The sequence below is a fragment of the Diabrotica undecimpunctata genome, chromosome 4 (genome assembly GCF_040954645.1).
Source record: "Diabrotica undecimpunctata isolate CICGRU chromosome 4, icDiaUnde3, whole genome shotgun sequence".
Classification (NCBI taxonomy): Eukaryota; Metazoa; Arthropoda; class Insecta; order Coleoptera; family Chrysomelidae; genus Diabrotica; species Diabrotica undecimpunctata.
The window spans coordinates 30,313,588-30,333,484 of NC_092806.1; the positions used below are offsets into that span (position 1 = coordinate 30,313,588).

The 19,897-nt window shown below is 35.6% G+C and overlaps 1 protein-coding gene across 1 annotated transcript; it reads right to left on the reverse strand.

Annotated features, from left to right (window-relative positions):
* Positions 1-982: 982 nt before the first annotated feature.
* LOC140438606 (uncharacterized) lies at positions 983-19,469 on the reverse strand. Its single transcript, XM_072528267.1, has 4 exons — positions 19,353-19,469; positions 15,535-15,672; positions 3,590-4,813; positions 983-1,044 (listed from the first exon to the last, which is right to left on the reverse strand). Exons 1-4 carry the CDS (start codon positions 19,399-19,401, stop codon positions 983-985), a joined length of 1,473 nt encoding a protein of 490 aa, XP_072384368.1. The 5' UTR covers positions 19,402-19,469.
* Between the last annotated feature and the right edge of the window lie 428 nt (positions 19,470-19,897).

Genomic DNA, 19,897 nt, shown 5'->3' on the forward strand with positions numbered 1-19,897 from the left:
GTCGAAGTGGAAGGTTGCGTTGTCTCAGTAGTTGTACTGGAAATTGTAGTCGAAGTGGAAGGTTGTGTTGTCACAGGAGTTGTACTGGAAATTGTAGTCGAAGTGAAAGGTTGTGTTGTCTCAGTAGTTGTACTGGTAATTGTAGTCGAAGTGGAAAGTTGTGTTGTCACAGGAGTTGTACTGGAAATTGTAGTCAAAGTGGAAGTTTGTGTTGTCTCAGGAGTTGTACTGGAAATTGTAGTCGAAGTGAGAGGTTGTGTTGTCTCAGTAGTTGTACTGGAAATTGTAGTCGAAGTGGAAGGTTGTGTTGTCACAGGAGTTGTACTGGAAATTGTAGTCGAAGTGGAATGTTGTGTTGTCTCAGAAGTTGTACTGGAAAATGGTGTCGAAGTGGAAGGTTGTGTTGTCTCAGTAGTTGTACTGGAAATTGTAGTCGAAGTGGATGGTTGTGTTGTCACAGGAGTTGTACTGGAAATTGTAGTCGAAGTGGAAGGTTGTGTTGTCTCAGTAGTTGTACTGGAAATTGTAGTCGTAGTGGAAGGTTGTGTTGTCACAGGAGTTGTACTGGAAATTGTAGTCGAAGTGGAAGGTTGTGTTGTCTCAGGAGTTGTACTGGAAATTGTAGTCGAAGTGGAAGTTTGTGTTGTCTCAGTAGTTGTACTGGAAATTGTAGTCGAAGTGGAAGGTTGTGTTGTCTCAGGAGTTGTACTGGAAATTGTAGTCGAAGTGGAATGTTGTGTTGTCTCAGGAGTTGTACTGGAAAATGGTGTCGAAGTGGAAGGTTGTGTTGTCTCAGTAGTTGTACTGGAAATTGTAGTCGAAGTGGAAGGTTGTGTTGTCACAGGAGTTGTACTAGAAATTTTAGTCGAAGTGGACGGTTGTGTTGTCTCAGGAGTTGTACTGGAAATTGTAGTCGAAGTGGAAGGTTGTGTTGTCTCAGTAGTTGTACTGGAAATTGTAGTCGATGTGGAAGGTTTTGTTGTCATAGGAGTTGTACTGGAAATTGTAGTCGAAGTGGAAGGATGTGTTGTCTCAGGGGTTGTACTGGAAATTGTAGTCGAAGTGGAAGGTTGTGTTGTCTTAGGGGTTGTACTGGAAATTGTTGTCGAAGTGGAAGGTTGTGTTGTCTCAGTAGTTGTACTGGAAATTGTAGTCGAAGTGGAAGGTTGTGTTGTCACAGGAGTTGTACTGGAAATTGTAGTCGAAGTGGAAGGTTGTGTTGTCTCAGTAGTTGTACTGGAAATTGTAGTCGAAGTGGAAGGTTGTGTTGTCTCAGTAGTTGTACTGGAAATTGTAGTCGAAGTGGAAGGTTGTGTTGTCTCAGTAGTTGTACTGGAAATTGTAGTCGAAGTGGAAGGTTGTGTTGTCACAGGAGTTGTACTGGAAATTGTAGTCGAAGTGGAAGGTTGTGTTGTCTCAGGAGTTGTACTGGAAATTGTAGTCGAAGTGGAAGGTTGTGTTGTCTCAGTAGTTGTACTGGAAATTGCAGTCGAAGTGGAAGGTTGTGTTGTCACAGGAGTTGTACTGGAAATTGTAGTCGAAGTGGAAGATTGTGTTGTCTCAGGAGTTGTACTGAAAATTGTAGTCGAAGTGGAAGGTTGTGTTGTCTCAGGGGTTGTACTGGAAATTGTTGTCGAAGTGGAAGGTTGTGTGGTCTCAGAAGTTGTACTGGAAATTGTAGTCGAAGTGAGAGGTTGTGTTGTCTCAGTGGTTGTACTGAAAATTGTTGTCGAAGTGGAAGGTTGTGTTGTCTCAGAAGTTGTACTGGAAATTGTAGTCGAAGTGAGAGGTTGTGTTGTCTCAGTGCTTGTACTGGAAATTGTAGTCGAAGTGGAAGGTTGTGTTGTCTCAGTAGTTGTACTGGAAATTGTAGTCGAAGTGGAAGGTTGTGTTGTCTCAGGGGTTGTACTGGAAATTGTAGTCGAAGTGGAAAGTTGTGTTGTCTTAGGGGTTGTACTGGAAATTGTTGTCGAAGTGGAAGGTTGTGTTGTCTCAGTAGTTGTACTGGAAATTGTAGTCGAAGTGGAAGGTTGTGTTGTCACAGGAGTTGTACTGGAAATTGTAGTCGAAGTGGAAGTTTGTGTTGTCTCATTAGTTGTACTGGAAATTGTAGTCGAAGTGGAAGGTTGTGTTGTCTCAGTAGTTGTACTGGAAATTGTAGTCGAAGTGGAAGGTTGTGTTGTCTCAGTAGTTGTACTGGAAATTGTAGTCGAAGTGGATGGTTGTGTTGTCACAGGAGTCATACTGGAAATTGTAGTCGAAGTGGAAGGTTGTGTTGTCTCAGGAGTTGTACTGGAAATTGTAGTAGAAGTGGAAGGTTGTGTTGTCTCAGGGGTTGTACTGGAAATTGTTGTCGAAGTGGAAGTTTGTGTTGTCTCAGTAGTTGTACTGGAAATTGTAGTCGAAGTGAGAGGTTGTGTTGTCTTAGTGGTTGTACTGGAAATTGTAGTCGAAGTGGAAGGTTGTGTTGTCTCAGAAGTTGTACTGGAAATTGTAGTCGAAGTGAGAGGTTGTGTTGTCTCAGTGGTTGTACTGGAAATTGTAGTCGAAGTGGAAGGTTGTGTTGTCTCAGGGGTTGTACTGGAAATTGTTGTCGAAGTGGAAGGTTGTGTTGTCTCAGAAGTTGTACTGGAAATTGTAGTCGAAGTGAGAGGTTGTGTTGTCTCAGTGGTTGTACTGGAAGTTGTAGTCGAAGTGGAAGGTTGTGTTGTCTCATGGGTAGTACTGGAAATTGTGGTCGAAGTGGAAGGTTGTGTTGTCTCAGTAGTTGTACTGGAAATTGTAGTCGAAGTGGAAGGTTGTGTTGTCACAGGAGTTGTACTGGAAATTGTAGTCGAAGTGGAAGGTTGTGTTGTCTCAGTAGTTGTACTGGAAATTGTAGTCGAAGTGGAAGGTTGTGTTGTCTCAGGGGTTGTACTGGAAATTGTAGTCGAAGTGGAAGGTTGTGTTGTCTTAGGGGTTGTACTGGAAATTGTTGTCGAAGTGGAAGGTTGTGTGGTCTCAGAAGTTGTACTGGAAATTGTAGTCGAAGTGAGAAGTTGTGTTGTCTCAGTGGTTGTACTGGAAGTTGTAGTCGAAGTGGAAGGTTGTGTTGTCACAGGAGTTGTACTGGAAATTGTAGTCGAAGTGGAAGGTTGTGTTGTCTCAATAGTTGTACTGGAAATTGTAGTCGAAGTGGAAGGTTGTGTTGTCACAGGAGTTGTACTGGAAATTGTAGTCGAAGTGAAAGGTTGTGTTGTCTCAGTAGTTGTACTGGAAATTGTAGTCGAAGTGGAAGGTTGTGTTGTCTCAGGGGTTGTACTGGAAATTGTAGTCGAAGTGGAAGGTTGTGTTGTCTTAGGAGTTGTACTGGAAATTGTTGTCGAAGTGGAAGGTTGTGTGGTCTCAGAAGTTATACTGGAAATTGTAGTCGAAGTGAGAGGTTGTGTTGTCTCAGTGGTTGTACTGAAAATTGTTGTCGAAGTGGAAGGTTGTGTTGTCTCAGAAGTTGTACTGGAAATTGTAGTCGAAGTGAGAGGTTGTGTTGTCTCAGTGGTTGTACTGGAAATTGTAGTCGAAGTGGAAGGTTGTGTTGTCTCATTAGTTGTACTGAAAATTGTAGTCGAAGTGGAAGGTTGTGTTGTCTCAGGGGTTGTACTGGAAATTGTAGTCGAAGTGGAAGGTTGTGTTGTCTTAGGGGTTGTACTGGAAATTGTTGTCGAAGTGGAAGGTTGTGTTGTCTCAGTAGTTGTACTGGAAATTGTAGTCGAAGTGGAAGGTTGTGTTGTCACAGGAGTTGTACTGGAAATTGTAGTCGAAGTGGAAGTTTGTGTTGTCTCAGTAGTTGTACTGGAAATTGTAGTCGAAGTGGAAGGTTGTGTTGTCTCAGAAGTTGTACTGGAAATTGTAGTCGAAGTGGAAGGTTGTGTTGTCACAGGAGTTGTACTGGAAATTGTAGTCGAAGTGGAAGGTTGTGTTGTCTCAGGGGTTGTACTGGAAATTGTTGTCGAAGTGGAAGGTTGTGTTGTCTCAGTAGTTGTACTGGAAATTTTAGTCGAAGTGGAAGGTTTCGTTGTCATAGTAGTTGTACTGAAAATTGTAGTAGAAGTGGAAGGTTGTGTTGTCTCAGGAGTTGTACTGGAAATTGTAGTCGAAGTGGAAGGTTGTGTTGTCTCAGGAGTTGTACTGGAAATTGTAGTCGAAGTAGAAGAATGTGTTGTTTCAGGAGTTGTACTGGAAATTGTAGTCGAAGTGGAAGGTTCCGTTGTCTCAGTGGTTGTACTGGAGGCCACAGTGGAGATAGAAGATTCTGTTGGGGCGGGCGTTGGATTAAAAAGGATTTTCGAAATAGTACTTTTTGTTGAATCTGTAGGTAAACTGGATTCGACCGCCCTATCTCTTAGTATTGGTCCGCTTATTGTTATTGCATCAATATTTGATGAGGTCGAGGCAGTAAATAAATCAGTTTTTGGATTGTATCTTCTTGTTTTACTATTTTGTATTAAGGCTCCTTTCATTGAAGTATTTGATGGTGTCGAAATAGATGTTATTATTGCATGGGTCTCTGGACCGAAAGCATTTGCTTTATTTTCTGTTGCTGGAGTGAACCTGGACAATGGATCACCTATTTTTTTGGTATTTTTTTTGTTTGCATCAGAAGTGTTTGAATTAGTAGTAACTCCAAATTCAATTTTTACAGTTGAGAGTAAGTTTGTAGTAGTATTCTTCCATGAGGGTTTTTTCTTTTTTGTGCTTGACGAGTTGTCTGGTAAGTTCTTTTCACTTTCGAAGTTCTTTGTTTTACTCACTGAAGATTGTGGTTGATAATTGGATTCTACAAAATAGTTAGCTGCTTTATTATTAAGTAAATTAATTTATGTTTTTTGAAAATAACTTAAATTTTTAGTTTTTTTTAAAAAAATAAAAAATATATCAAATATACCATTCTGAAAATAGTAGCCTAAAAAATATCAACATCAATTTATTTAATAATTAATTTAAAAAATGGTAATTTTTTGTTCATAATTTTTTAAGTACCTACTTTAAAGTTTTTCTAAACCTGTTTTTGTTTAAAATTTTATTTTGCACTTAATTTGAAAAGATTTCTGGAAAATTTTGACAAGACGTTTGTCCTATTTCATTTTTCATTTTCAAAATAACCATAATATTTCATCTTACATTTATTCTGTTCCATTACACGGAATCAAGGCGTGGAAGCCATGGAGAATACAGGCATTTAAGATAAGAATATACTTACAAATTCTCAAAATTCTATGGACCGCAAGAGTTACCAATGAAGAAGTAGTCAGAAGAATGAGTTGTTAACTTGACTTGCCGATACCAGTAAAATGTCGAAAACTACAATATTTTGCAAACATTATGCGAACCAACAAAAATATGGGTTACTCCAGGAAAAGATTAAGAGCAAGAGAGGTCCAGGAAAAAGAATTTTCTGTCTTGTTACCTTAAGTGGGTTGGAGCAACATGAATCGAACTATTCTGCAGCGCAGTAAATAAAGTTTGCATTACCTTCATGGTAGCCAACGTCCGGAGTGGTTTTTTATAAAAAGAAATTAATTACCAACTCTTCAGAAAGTACAAAAATAAGAGTTTGCAAAACTTGTTTTTTCAAAAGCAATTATTTCAATTTTAAATTCGTAACCTAATTTTTCGAAGCAAATTTAAATTTCTGCTTTAATCTGTGCCTTCTAAGAATTGCAAGGCAAAACAGACATTGATAAAGATGTTATTAGAGACATGGGGAATCTAATATTGCATTCCACAACATATCTCCTCAACTAAGCAAAAATCATTAGCGAATTGGTTTCTAGTACTCATAAAGAGTATACCGGAATAAAAGGAAAAAGACAGTTAAGATTTGATTTCACCTATAGTGCGTCTGTATATCCGCTTATACGTATTTCACAATAAAAGGGATCTTCAGAACGGTATTCACAGATGCTCTGAATGTGAAAATAAATATTTCCTGTCTTGGTAGAAGCAACTCTAACATGGCTTCGTATGGACGCAAATAGCGACATCTGATAATAAATCCGTAAACTAATTTTTCGAAACCAATTCAGATTTCTGCTTTAATTTGTGTCTTCTAGGAATTGCAAGGCAAAACAGACGTTGATAAAGATGTTATTAGCATCTTATTGATGTTATTAGCATTAGAATAGCCGTTGTGAAGATTCCTTTTAGGGTGAAATACGTATAAGCGGATATACAGACGCATTATACGTGAGATCAAATCTTAACTCTCTTTTTCGTTTTATTTCAATTTTGTATTTATATTTTCACTATCACTATGGAAAATGCTTAGTTATATAGATATTTATTATGTAGCATTTTTTTTTTATTTCCCATGTATATGATAATAATTTCATAAGGTTTTTATTTAGCACTTTGAAATTTCGTTCAAAATTTTTAACCAAATATAAACACTCCAGTGTTAGTATAAACATTGGCAAATTGTATGTAGATAAAGTATTATACTTTTTTAATTCTTTTGTATTTTTTTCCATCTCGCAGGAAGTTAAAATAAATGTCTTGATTCCTCTCAACTCTTGCGGAAATGGTTAAACTCTTCAATATCAAGCACCTGTACAAACTTTTTAATAACATAAAATAGTGAAAAAATATCATAAGATTGGCTAAAGTCAACTTTCGTAGAAATTCCAAAGGATTGTAATTCAAGATCATTGCCTAAACAGCTTAATGAACCACGTACTTAAAGCGTTTTTAAAAGTAATTTATAAGAAGATTTATAGCAAACGTAAAGAGAGAACAGGAGATACTCAGTTTGGTTTCAAAAATGGTTTAGGAACACGAGATTTAATTTTGGAAGTTGTTGGTCAAGAAGTGCTAAGAACAGAGGAGGGATATCTTTATTTCCTTTATTGATTACCAAAAAACTTTTGACAATGTAAGACATATTGTGTGTTAATACAGGTTAATACAGATGAAAAAGATATGAGGAAGATCCAACAGTTGTGCTGGAATCAAAAGACAGAATAAAGGATATCTGACTAAAATAAACCAATCCCTACGGCCCAGAAATAACGAACGAAGAAGTAACTATGGCCATTAAGCGGATTAAAGATGGAAAATCACCAGAACCTGATGAGGTGCATGGTGAAATTTTAAAGCTATTAGAGGCACACCAAATCACAGCTCTTACGAAACTATTTAACATCTACGAGACTGGTTACTTAACAAAAGACTGGCTACTACCAATATTCATTCCACTTCCTAAAAAGCCAAAAGCTAGAAAATATGAAGAACATAGATTAATTAGTTTGATGAGCCATGTACTTAAAGTACTCCTTACTATCATTCACTCGCGCATATATACCAAATTAGAAGAATACCTGAGTGAAGTTCAATTTGGATTAAGAAATTTATGATAATAAGTAGACAACCAACTTATAAGGAGAGAGTTGAGAAATTTAACTATAATGGAGCTACTTTAAATAGTAGGTGGGACTGCGACGAAGAAGTGAAGATACGAGTAGGAATAGCTATAAATACTTTTACCAAATTCAGCACGAAACTCCTTTGGATCTGCGTATTTGCGTCCTAAAACGTTACATATGGCCAATAGTAATGTACAGTAGCGAGACCTGGTCACTTAAAGTAAGATTGCTAAACCGTATTGAAGCGTTCGATATGTGGTATTTCAAAAGAAGGAGAAAAATATTTGTTAACTAGGATAGACGAGAGAAAGTCAAAGGTCAAGTAATATTGCACGGAAAAAAAATGTTGACGGTCCAAAGCGGGGCTTGCGTCACCTCTGGGAAAGAGTTAAGATTATTCTAGTTTTATCAGTGAAAGAGTTAACTTTAATTTGGGTAGTGAGAGAAAGTGTCCCGTAGCAGTAGTTTTAGCATGAGGTTAAACTAGAAATTATTGTAAGTCTTTTTATTCCTTTTGTTTTTCTGCTAAAGAAAATTAAGCTAAAATTTTTTATGGAGACAGATGAAAAACCATTTTTTATTTTTTTATTTTTAACAAATAATGTAACACCTGTATCCAGTGCAATGTTATCAGTGTATTTGGAATGGAGTGTATTTTTTTTATATTTTTTTTTTTTGTATATCTAGTAATTTAGTAATCAAAGAATAACCATTTCTTTTTATTCTTATACTAAATTTGTATACTGAAATATGTGTTTTGAGATTTGTCCAACTTGTTAACATTTTGAGCTTTGGATTTAATTAGTCATAAATGTAGCTAGTAGTTAACAACATTGTATTTCTTGTTTTTCTAAATAATCTTTCTCTCCCTTGTAGAATAAATAAATAATTTTAACAAGTTTAAAAAAAGAAAAGACCTTATATTTTTTTATAAACATATGCTTTAACATCTAGGATTCTCTGAGTTTTTCTTGTATCTTAAAAACGCATGTGAATAGAGAAGGTGGCTAGGCATTAACCTAACACACCGCCACCCCAACTTCACGGTTGTGCCGAAGGGATGCATGGCACATGGGCAAATGTAAATCTTAATAGAAACCTGAACTTTATTAAGCGGTCCAAAGGAAACTATATTCACAACGGAGTACGGTACACTGCCCCACCGGACAGAAGAACCGACCTAACTAGTGGGAAGAAAAATGGATAAATATTTAATAAAGAGGAATGTATATACAGGGGTAGGAGAGCCTATAGAGGATATAGGCGAAGAGACACTGGCAGCAATGACGAAAAAAAAAGAACAGTTTAGAGGAGAAAAATAATTAGACAAGAATAAAGGACAAACGAAAAGCTAGGGATAAGGACAAAATATTGGAGCAGTAAGGTAGCAATAAGGAAACGAGAGATAGTAATGATGTGTGTAAATGGGCAGATAAAAATAATAAAAGAAAAATAAGTAAATCGCATAGAAAAAAAGTAAAGCAGATGACTGAAGTAAAACTAAAACTAACCTAAAAAAAGGGAGAAAGAGAGAGAGGGAGGGAGAGGAAGAGATGGATATTTAAAACGTAGGGTTAAATCATGTAAAGTACTTTAATTGCAACGAAGACGGTTACAAGTCAACATCTACTGGGCACCCATACTTTAGGGGAATCATGAAAGGTGACCGAACGATTTTCCAGTGGTCTTTGTCGGAAGGTAGATTGACATACTGATCGTGGTGGAGCTAAATTCCGCATTGGTGTGTAGTAGTGAAGAGTTTGTGGATACTTGGGGCGATGTCGGTGTGTGAATTCTGAATAAAAGACTGAAGGTATATCGGATTGACGTGCATAAGGAATTTATAAAGATAAGTGTAAAGTGAGTAAATAAATGACTACTGCTACATTTCATCGGATGTGGTCTACTGCTACATTTCATCAGATTTTATAGCGTAGAACTATGAAAATAGACTGGATGAGATTATAAATAAAGTAAGACCATTGGAAAGTGGGTGTATAGTGTTATGGGAGTTCAACGCGGCGAAGGGGGTTCCCAATAACAGACAATCGTGGACAAATATTTACGGAATGGATGGGAAATCTAGACCTCGTTGCCTTAAACACTGATCAAGAACCAATGTTCTTGAGGAGAAATTCACGCTCGTATGTCGATGTCGCCTGTGTCACGCAGAATATAGCCTGGAAAATTGGAGATCATTACTACATTGGATTTTACTAATACTACTAATTTTACTAATTATAATAACTACCAACACGGAGTCATCAGCCGACCGGTCGGAAGGCGGATATGGAAATCGGCAGAAGAACTGTAAGAAATGCTTAGAGACCCTATGAGGAACTGTACGAACAGTTTAGACAAAAGAAGAAAATGCCTTATTGGTAGTATGAATAGATCACACTTAAGAGGAAAAATATATTTCCCGAAGAAGACTGAACACTGCTAATGTTTTCTTCAAGTTTTCTATATATCCGAGAGTGAATAACAGAATGAAGGATTTTGAGTGCATAGCTCATTAAGCTTATAATTCTGTAATCAGAGCATCTGGTGGCATTTGTCTTTTTGAGGAGAGGGATGAAGGCGGAAACTAGCCAATCTGTAGGAAATTCTGCAGTTTCATAGATTTTGTTCAGTAGACTCGTTAGGAGTTTGAGTTGGTTGTTTTCAAATAGTTTCAATATATCAGCTTGTATGTTATCAGGTCCAGGTGCTTTGTTGGTTTTTAGTCTTTTTATTGCATATGTTACTTCACTGAGCAGTATTTCTGGTTCTGAACATCCAGAAACACTGACTTCTGTCTATTGCTCTTTCTTGAATAATTCTTCCATGTATTGCCTCCATCTCTTAAGTATTCTCTCATTTTCGTAGAGCAGATTGTTGTGCTCGTCTAGTATTAAGTTATGACTTCGTGATCCGTTTCCTCCCGTTAAGTTTTTGATCTTTTTATGTAGGTTAAAAGTGTCATGCTTTTGTTCTATGGATTCTATTTCTATGCATTGATCTTGTAGCCATGATTCTTTTGCTTCTTTAATCTTTTTCTTAAAGATTTTGTTTATTTCTTTGTACCTTTCCTCAGTCTTATTTCTGTGTTTTCTTCGTTTTTCATTAGCTCTAACATTTCTTGTCTCATCAATGGCTGTTTCTTTATATTGTTTTCTGGTTTTTTAAGTTTATTATCTACCACTGAATTACAGATATTTTTGATTTTATTCCACATATCATCCACACTTATGTTTTCTTGATTAATATGTGAGATTACCATGCTATTTATTTTGTTGTTGATCTCCTCTTTGACCTCTTCTCTTGTGGTTTTATCTTTCAACTTCTGGATGTCCGGACGTTTTTGTGCTTTTTTTTATGGACTTTTTTCATGTGAAGTTTGAAATGTCCTAGTAAAAGATTATGGTCTGATGGAACATCTGCTCCCGGATATGTTTTTGCGGATTTTATGGAATTCTGAAATCGTTTGTTGATGATGATGTAGTTAATCTGGTTTCTAATAATTTTTTTTTGGACAGTCTGCTGTCCAAGTAACATGTAATGAGAGGTCCCAAATATAGATTCCTTCAAAATATAATCATCATCTTTGGCTCGACAATCATCTGTGGATCCTGGCCTGTTCTAAGATTAGTCGCCATTCTGTTCGGTTTCTGGAAACGTGTTGCCATCTTTTAATCTCGAGTATGCCTAAGTCGCTTTCAACTTCATCTAACCACCTAATTCGCAGTCAGCCTCTGCTTCTTCTTCCTATAAGTGTTCCTGTCGTTAGCTTTTTAGCAATCATGTTGCCAGGCATTCGTATTATGTGTCCGCCCCATCTAAGTCGCTGGATTTTAATAAACTTTACGACAACTGGTTCATTAAAGAGTTGGTATAATTTGAAATTAAATATTTTGCGCCACTGCTCTTGATCGTTTATAGCTCCAAATAGTTTTCGGAGTATCTTACGCTCGAATATTCCCAGAAGTCTTTCATCCTTTTGCGCTAGAGTCCATGTTTCCGCTCCGTATATGTAAAGACCGGCCTCAGCAGTATTTTGTACATAATAATTTTAGTTTTTCTTGGGATATTTCTTGTGTGGAATTGTTTTTGGAGTTCATAGTATGCCCTATTTGTAAGGCTTATTCATCTTTTAATTTCTTCGCTTATTTTACTAATAGTAGTCAATAGCGAGCCAAGGTATGTGAAGCTGTCAACACGTTCAAAGATATGACTTAAAAATGCTGTTTCCCGTTTTCCATTTGCTATAGTATCCTTAGTAACCAACCTGTACTTGGTTTTTTCTCGTTTCCAATTCTAGGAAATATTACTCAACATCTCGCTTGCTACGCTCTATTATGTGTCAATGTCGTCAGCGTGTGCTAAGATTTGTATCGATCTATTATAAATAGTACCTTTCTTCTTTACGTGCCATCTCAACGACGGAGATTGGCATACATTATGGCTATTCTGATCTTAGATACTGCCGCTCTGAACAGTTCGATTGATGTGCATCCGTACCATTCCCTCAAGTTACGCAACCATGAGATTGTTCTCCTTCCTACACTTCTCTTGAAATAAAGTATGTTGTATCTTTCATTATGCATAACATGCCCCAGGTATTGCAGCTTTCGTGTCTTGATGGTTTCCAATTTTTCCATTCTTTTGTTAACTCTTCTCATGACTTCGTTGTTTTTCACATGCTTGATTCATGATATCTTTAGGATTCTTCTATACACCCACAGTTTAAATGCTTTCAACTTTTTAGTAGTCGACGCGTTAAGTGTCCATGTTTCAATCCCGTAAAGCAAAGTCGAGAAAATATAACACATTGTCAGTTTAATTTCAGTTCTCTTGCACAAAGTACCTTTCTCATTTTGTTGAAGTTTGTTCGTGTTTTCTCTATTTAAACTTTAATTTCTTTGGAGTAATCGTTTGTGTGATTAATTTTTGTACCAAGATAATTGTAGGTTTCAACTTGTTCTAAAATTTTACCGTTAATTGTCAGGCTTTCATAATTATTTTGGGTTTTTGCTAACCTCATAAATTTAGTTATGTTGATGTTTATTGATAATCCATATTCTTCTCCATACGCAACTATCTTGTTCATTAGTTTTGGAGGTCTTGGAGGTTGTCTGCTATTATGACAGTATCGTCCGCATATCTAATGTTGTTAATTGGTGTTCCATTGACCTTTATTACTGCTATTTCTCCCTCAAGAGCTCATTTCATAATTTCTTCAGAGTATGCAATGAATAGTAGTGGTGACAATACCCCTGTCGCACTCCTCTTTTAACTTTGAACTTTTCTGATGTGTGCTCATTAGTTCGTATGTGTTCCTGCTGTTTATAATATAGATTTGTTATAATTAGAAGGTCATTATATTGTAATTGTTTTGCTTTGAGGATTAGCTCTTTATGGCGAACTTTATCGAAAGCCTTGTTGTAAACTATGAAACAGACGTACATATCTTGTTTCACATCCAAGCATCTTAGAATTAGTACGCTGAACGCAAAGAGAGATTCACGGGTACCTACGCCTGTACAAAATTCAATATCCATATCAAGTATTTGGTAAATGCGTTTATGGATGACCTTTAAAAACATTTTAAGTGTGTGAGACATCAGGCTTATGGTGCGGTGGTCGGTACATTCTCTAGCATTTTTCTTTTCTGGGAGACAAATAAACGTTGAGATTAATCATTCATTGGGTATGTCACCCGACTGATAAATTTCGTTAAAGAGCTTTAAGAGGACATCCATGTACTCATTTTCTATTATTTTAAGGATATCAATAAGCAATTGATCTGGCCTCTATACAATTTCTATACTTGTTTCTCTGTCCTCGAAAGATATGTCTTGTAGGTTTCCTCTTTTGTCGTCGAAGAGCTCTTCCATATATTCTTTCCATCGTTTTAGCTTTTCGTCAGTTGTTATCATAGTATTTCCTTTTTTATCTAAAATAGTTGTGTTGTGGTTTCTTTTTTGCAGCCCTGCCATTTCTTTAACCTTTTTATGTAGTTTGAATAGGTCGTATTTGTTCTTAAGATCTTGTATCTCTTGCCTCTCTTACCATTTTTCCAACTTCATTGTTAATGATTTTCTAATTGTGACTGTCTTTGTTCTTGACTTGTCTTCTTTCGTCCATCCTGCCGAGTATTTAGTTGGTCATCCAGTTGTTTCCCTTTCTTATTGGTTCTTTTAATATCTCTTTGCATGCAACGAGAAGGCAGTTTTTTAATGTTTCCCATTGTTGGTTTATCTCGTAGGTGTTAGTATCTAATTTATCAAAGTTTTCGTATATTTTCTGTTGGAGTTGACCTCTGCATCGACAACAATCCACGTCTATGCTGTTGTCAATGTTTCCCGAGTAATATAAGGTACCGGTTTCTTACGAAAGGTATCCTGAGTTAGGCCACCATATTTCCCTTACACCTAATATATTTATATTCATTCTTAACATCTTCATTTTTTGAAGGATGTTATGCATTTTACCAGGTTGATACATGCTTTTGACGTTTCACGTATCTATTTTTGTTTTTGATAATTTTACTTTGTTTTCGATCTTTGACAAGGGTTTCGCCGGTTATCGACCGTGGAATCCTTATTTATTCCTCCTCTGCCGGATCTTGGGCTCCGATTCCCATGATCAGTTTCTTTTTTTCTTTTTGTACTCATTGCCATAATGATTGTACTAGAGATATCCAATTTAATCTTTAATGTAGTGGTTTCTCCTTTTCGTTAGTCAGTAAGTGTGGGATTGCTTATACCAGCATTCCATTGCTCGGTGGAATTTTCGCCATATCTTGCTACCCTTACTTATTTTAGCCTGCAGACCAATTCAGTTGCCCGGGATGTGGCACGTGGAGCCATAAGTGAGAGTTAGGTGTCTTATGAGGACCAGTTATCAAGAACCATCTCCCGTCTATGACGCTCGATGTGGTCGTTCCGATAAAATGTGGTCTTCGGTGTGGTCTCTAATTCGTGTGTTTCGGACTGTATTTTCCAAGGCAATGTTAAATAGAAGGCAAACCAGGGCATCCCCTTTCTCAATCCTTTATCTCAAAGGATCGAGAATTTTCTCCCTATATCCTAACCCTGGCTTTTAGGTTAGACATTGTCATTATCGTCAATCGGATAAGTTTTTCTGGTATACCAAGCTCACGCATTGATCGGTATAGTACTATTCTCTTGTTCAAAATATTATGTAAATGAAAATAGCAGGCAAACGCAGTCCAGGACGAAGAAAGACTTCATGGTTGAAGAACTTGCGAGATTTGTATGGTATTGATACAAGCATGCTATTGAGGGTGGCAGTGAATAAAACTAAGATACTTATGATGTTAACCAACGTTCTGAAAGGACATGATACATGAAGAAGAAGTACCTCTAGAAATATGTGTTTTGTGTTTAAGTTGAAAAGCAGTGGCGAAAGAATTCTGCCCTCTCTAACCCTTTTAAAAATGGTTGTGTTTCAACCATGCTTTATGTGGGCCTGTTTGACCCCAATACAGATTTTTAATAATCTGGATGTCCTTAGTATTAAGTCCTGAAAGATGTAATAGTTCTATGAGTTTGTCAGGTTTGATTGTGTTGGAAGCTTGGTACATGAAGAAGAAGAAGAATCGATTGTCTTCTATGCGACATGGTACTGATCTGGTTTAAAGCAGTTTTAACAAAGTTGTATAGAAGGCATGTCACCTAAGCAGATAGGAAGAGTATGTTGAGGATGACATCTGTATATAGAACAGTGTCAGGTCTTATCACCAGGTAACCGGAGTTATCACTAGGTGTATTCCATTGCACGTAATAGTAAAGGAAAGATAAAGAAAATACGGAAGAAGAAATAAAGATATAGCAAACAATTCAAAAAAGAAGACAGAAAACGGTCCATTCTAAGTTGTGAGATAAATAAGATAAGATGCGGAGAGTCAGTGATAAATTTTTAGTAACTTAGACTTACTTTTTTTCTCTAAGTTCTCTAAACTAACTCTAAAAACTGGTAAAAAATTATAGCAAATGATTTTTATCAAAATCCTAAAAATGTTGTTTATGAACCAATTTTTTTTATGTGTTAATACTGTTATTATTTGCATCAACACGTTAAGAAACCGTATCAAAGTAATATCTGGAACAATATGATTTATTTATATTTTTACCTTGTACTGTAGATTGAAATATAACACCTGTTTCTTTATTATTGTCATCTTTATAAGACAATTCACTTTCTGCATTTTTTCTGTTTGGGGCGATTTCTTTTACATCTTGTGTTTGTCTTGTAGTTGGAAAATTCCATGCTAAAATTTATAAATAATCTTTAAAATAGCGAAAAAGTTTTTATTATAATATAAAATTATAAAAGGCAACTAATTCTGAAATACCTTAGATTACTGTTTACCCGAATTATCCTTTATTTTTTCGTTTTAAATGTTTTGGTGTTTCTTTTCTCGGGTAACTGTACCTTCCTCCGTGGATGTATTACATTTCAGTACTTTTATACCTTGTTTTCTCTTGACCTGTGTTAGTTTTTGGGTGAACTGAGTAGCTCTACACCCCATGTACTCGGTCCCAAGCCCAGAAAAAATAGGAGGTATGGGAGCCCACAGGCCAAGCTCTATACAAACCCAGAGTTTAGCTGGCCCGGCTGATAGCTCTCTGTGTGGGCCCTTTGTCGTAAGTTACATATGAAGCTCACAACGACGATGAAGGCAGATAAGACGATCATTCAAGACCGCAAAATTGTCGAAAGTGGCAGCCCGCCTTTATTGTAAGGTAAGGCGTAGTAGAGAAGCGTGTATGCAGCGACGGATACACACAGGATGGCTGCAAACATCGTCTGGCCCAGAACGGGCGGCAAAAAACTAACTCACCAACACAAAAGGCATACATGGTGTTTTAACTACCAAAAACCTTCTTAACGGTGAATTTTAAAACATATACGTGTGTCCTCAGGTGGGTAGATCAGTAATAATTGGTAAATCTCACACCTCAAAAGAGGTTAACCTCGAAGATTCTGGGGGACATTATTTTAAAAATAAGACATATTTTAAATGGAAATTACATAAAAAGAACGTTTTTCAGACAATAAAAATCATCAGTAAGTCAAGCAAAATTCATTGATATCAATTTCATATCCGTAGACATCGTATTAGTTAATTTTAATAATAAGACTGTCCTAAGATATTTTTCTTAGTGTGTAAGCGTTCAGAAAGTTAAATAAAACAAGTATATAGATGCAATAATTAAATAGGTATATGACTTGTCGACTAAACTTACATTGCTTGCTAATTTAGAATTTAAAATGAGGCTTTTTTATAACAAATTTATCCATGAGTAATAGTAAACCACGCAAACTTCCACTAACTAATGTAAAATCACAAATGTCGCAAACACACAAGTTCAATTTAGTCTATATGACTATATTAATTATTATACTTCTGAAAAAATATTTTTTTATACAGAGAACGTAAAACCTAATGAGAATTAGGTGATTCCCCGAAATTTTTCACCCGATATAGGAAGGCACGAGTCACACGTTTTTATTGCTGTAAAATTATTCGGCTGACAATGTTGCCAAACTTATAATTTAAGCGGTCTTTCTGACAATGTAAAAATACGCACTAATAATTATTATTGTGTATTTATACAACAATTATTATTGTATCCTAAATGTTTAATTTGTAATTTAATTGTAATGTATATGTTTCTTTCCTGTCCTGGTGCTAATTTAATTATTATTTAGCGTTTTGGATTTTTTGTATTGTGCGTGAAAGACAAGTTACAGTTTTCTGATATTCTTTATAATATTTTTTTTGCCTTGTATGCCTTGCGGGGGATGGGGGTTTTAACTGCTAAACCCCCCTTGGCTGCACCACAGTGAACATGTAACGGAAATAAAGTACCTAGCGATTACTATGTCCAAGATGTTCAAAAAGAAATTAGAGATCAAATACAAAGAGCAAATAGATTAGCAGGATGTTTAGTAATACTATATGGTGTCCGACACATTAATTGTGAGGTGAAATCAAGAATCTATAATGCCAGTATAAGACCAATAATGCATCAGAAACCAGATCCGACACAGCCAAAACACAGACAATTCTGAAAACAAGAGAAATGAGAATACTCAAAAGAATTACAGGAAACACGCTGGAAGACAGAGGAGGGAGTGACGAAACCATAACAAAATGTAATCTACTGTAATGTAATTATCCAGAAAAAAGCGATTAGTCTATAGCTACCGGGTAGTGGTTTTTCCCAGGTTTTAATATTGTGATGATATTGTTTTGTTTGAAGAATTTTGGAAACTTCTGCTTAGTCATTATTTGATTGTAAGATTAAAGAAGCTATTTACGGATATTCTGACCAATATTTATTTATAGCATTAATAATTCAGGATAAATGTTGTCAACAGTTTTAGCTTTTTTTAAGTGATATTGAACTTCTCTTTTATGATTTTTTTCTATGACTGGTTTTGAGAGGCTGGCTCTGCGTTTGGCTAGGTCTTTCACTAGTGATATGATTTTTTTTATAATTTTCGACCTTTGGCTTTGTATGTATAATATTTCTTTCTAGTTGGGACTAAGAGCGTTCCCACCTTGCCTTTCAAAAATTCCATCTTGGTAGAGGAATTGAATTTATAATGGAGATGTTGGGATGTAGGAAAGTTATTGAGAGCCACCATCTTAACCACCGAACCACCAAACCTTGAGAAAGAGAAGTGTAGAAGGAGAAGAATCTCATGGTTGCGTAACTTGAGGGAATGGTACGGATGCACATCAATCGAACTATTCAGAGCGGCAGCATCTAAGATCAGAATAGCCGTGGTGATTGCCAACCTCCGTCGCGGAGATGGCACGTAAAGAAGAAAAAGATAGAGAACTTACCTTGTTGCGTTCTCAAGGCTGGTTTTAGATCCCGTTTCGCTAAAAGATATAAATGTGAGATCGGGATTGAACACCCATTGCCATCTTGCAGAATAGAAGGTGGGTTTGTGTTCTGCATCATGTAAAACTCTATGTAGAACAATAACATGGCTCATAGTAATGTCTTAGTATTACTTTGGTACATTCCAAAACCACTTATACTAAACTATGTATACTAAATATATGTAAAGAGTATTGTCAAGAAGATCAGTACCTAATGTTATGAATTTGGGAAGTAATAAATTAGATATCAGGGTAAACCTCAGATGTATGCAAACTAAGTACCTAAGTTGTAGTTTGGTCGAAACAACGTGGTAAAATGATGTTATCTAAAGTTAAATTTAAAACTTATTAATGTTAAATCAATAATCAGTATGAGTGCTCTTGGAATTCTGTTTGAGCTTCATGTTAGAAATGTATTCTCTTCTTTATACTCATGACTTAATGACTTACAAATATGACTTTATGAGTAGAAAAGTAAACAACACAGAGAACATCTCTAGAAAAAGAAATATTAACATGTATATATAACAAAAAACTAATGAAATTATAAAGATAATATAAGAAAAAATAGTTATAGTATTTTGGACATATAACTAGAAAAGAGAAGGCATGGAGCAAATGATAGTTGAAGGTAATGTAGCGGGTAAAAGATCCAGAGGACGATCTTCAATACGATGATCGGACCAAATAAAGGACTGGTTACTCATTCCCCGAAGCAAAACAACACGCACAGGACAGAGATAATTGGACAGAAAGAGTCAAACAAATTACATGACACCACTACATCCTTACGAAGGAGAAAATATTGAGAAGGAGGAGGAGTTATTAAAATAATGAAAAAATTACAGACTGGGGTTCCAAGATATAAGAAAGAGATAGAAGGTCCAGCAGCTAGAAGCTGCTGGGAAACAAAGTAGACAAAACCATATTAGAACGGAGATCTAAAACGGTCTTTAAAAGGCTTTAGGAACCCTACTTGTAATATTAATATGAAACTCTTTTTCACATATGTATACGTTACATTATATTTAGATAAAATATGAACTTACTTTGTAATAAGCATGCTGCTAATATCCAGGTTACAAATACTATTTTCATATCAAAATGATTGTCATTTGTAACACTTTAATTATTAGTTGTATCATAAAAATATTCGTATATTGTACTAAATAATATGAACTAATAGATAAATGATTAAGTTTAAAATATATACGAGCATATAATGTTTATCTCCACTTAAGATAATTTTTAGATATTGACTATTATTTTAAATTGTCTGTAAATGCGGCCGGCTAAAGTTGCAGATTAAAAAATTTGATTATGTTTTTCCCCGAAAAACGTACAAACATGCTACAGGTATAATAAAGAGCACATGGAATTTTAAAGACTTAAACATTTAAGTCAATTCAACTGTATCTATTTTTAATCAAAGATATATATATATATATATATATATATATATATATATATATATATATATATACATATATATATATATATATATATATTTATATATATATATTTATATATATATATATATATATATATATATATATATATATATATATATATATATATATATATATATATATAT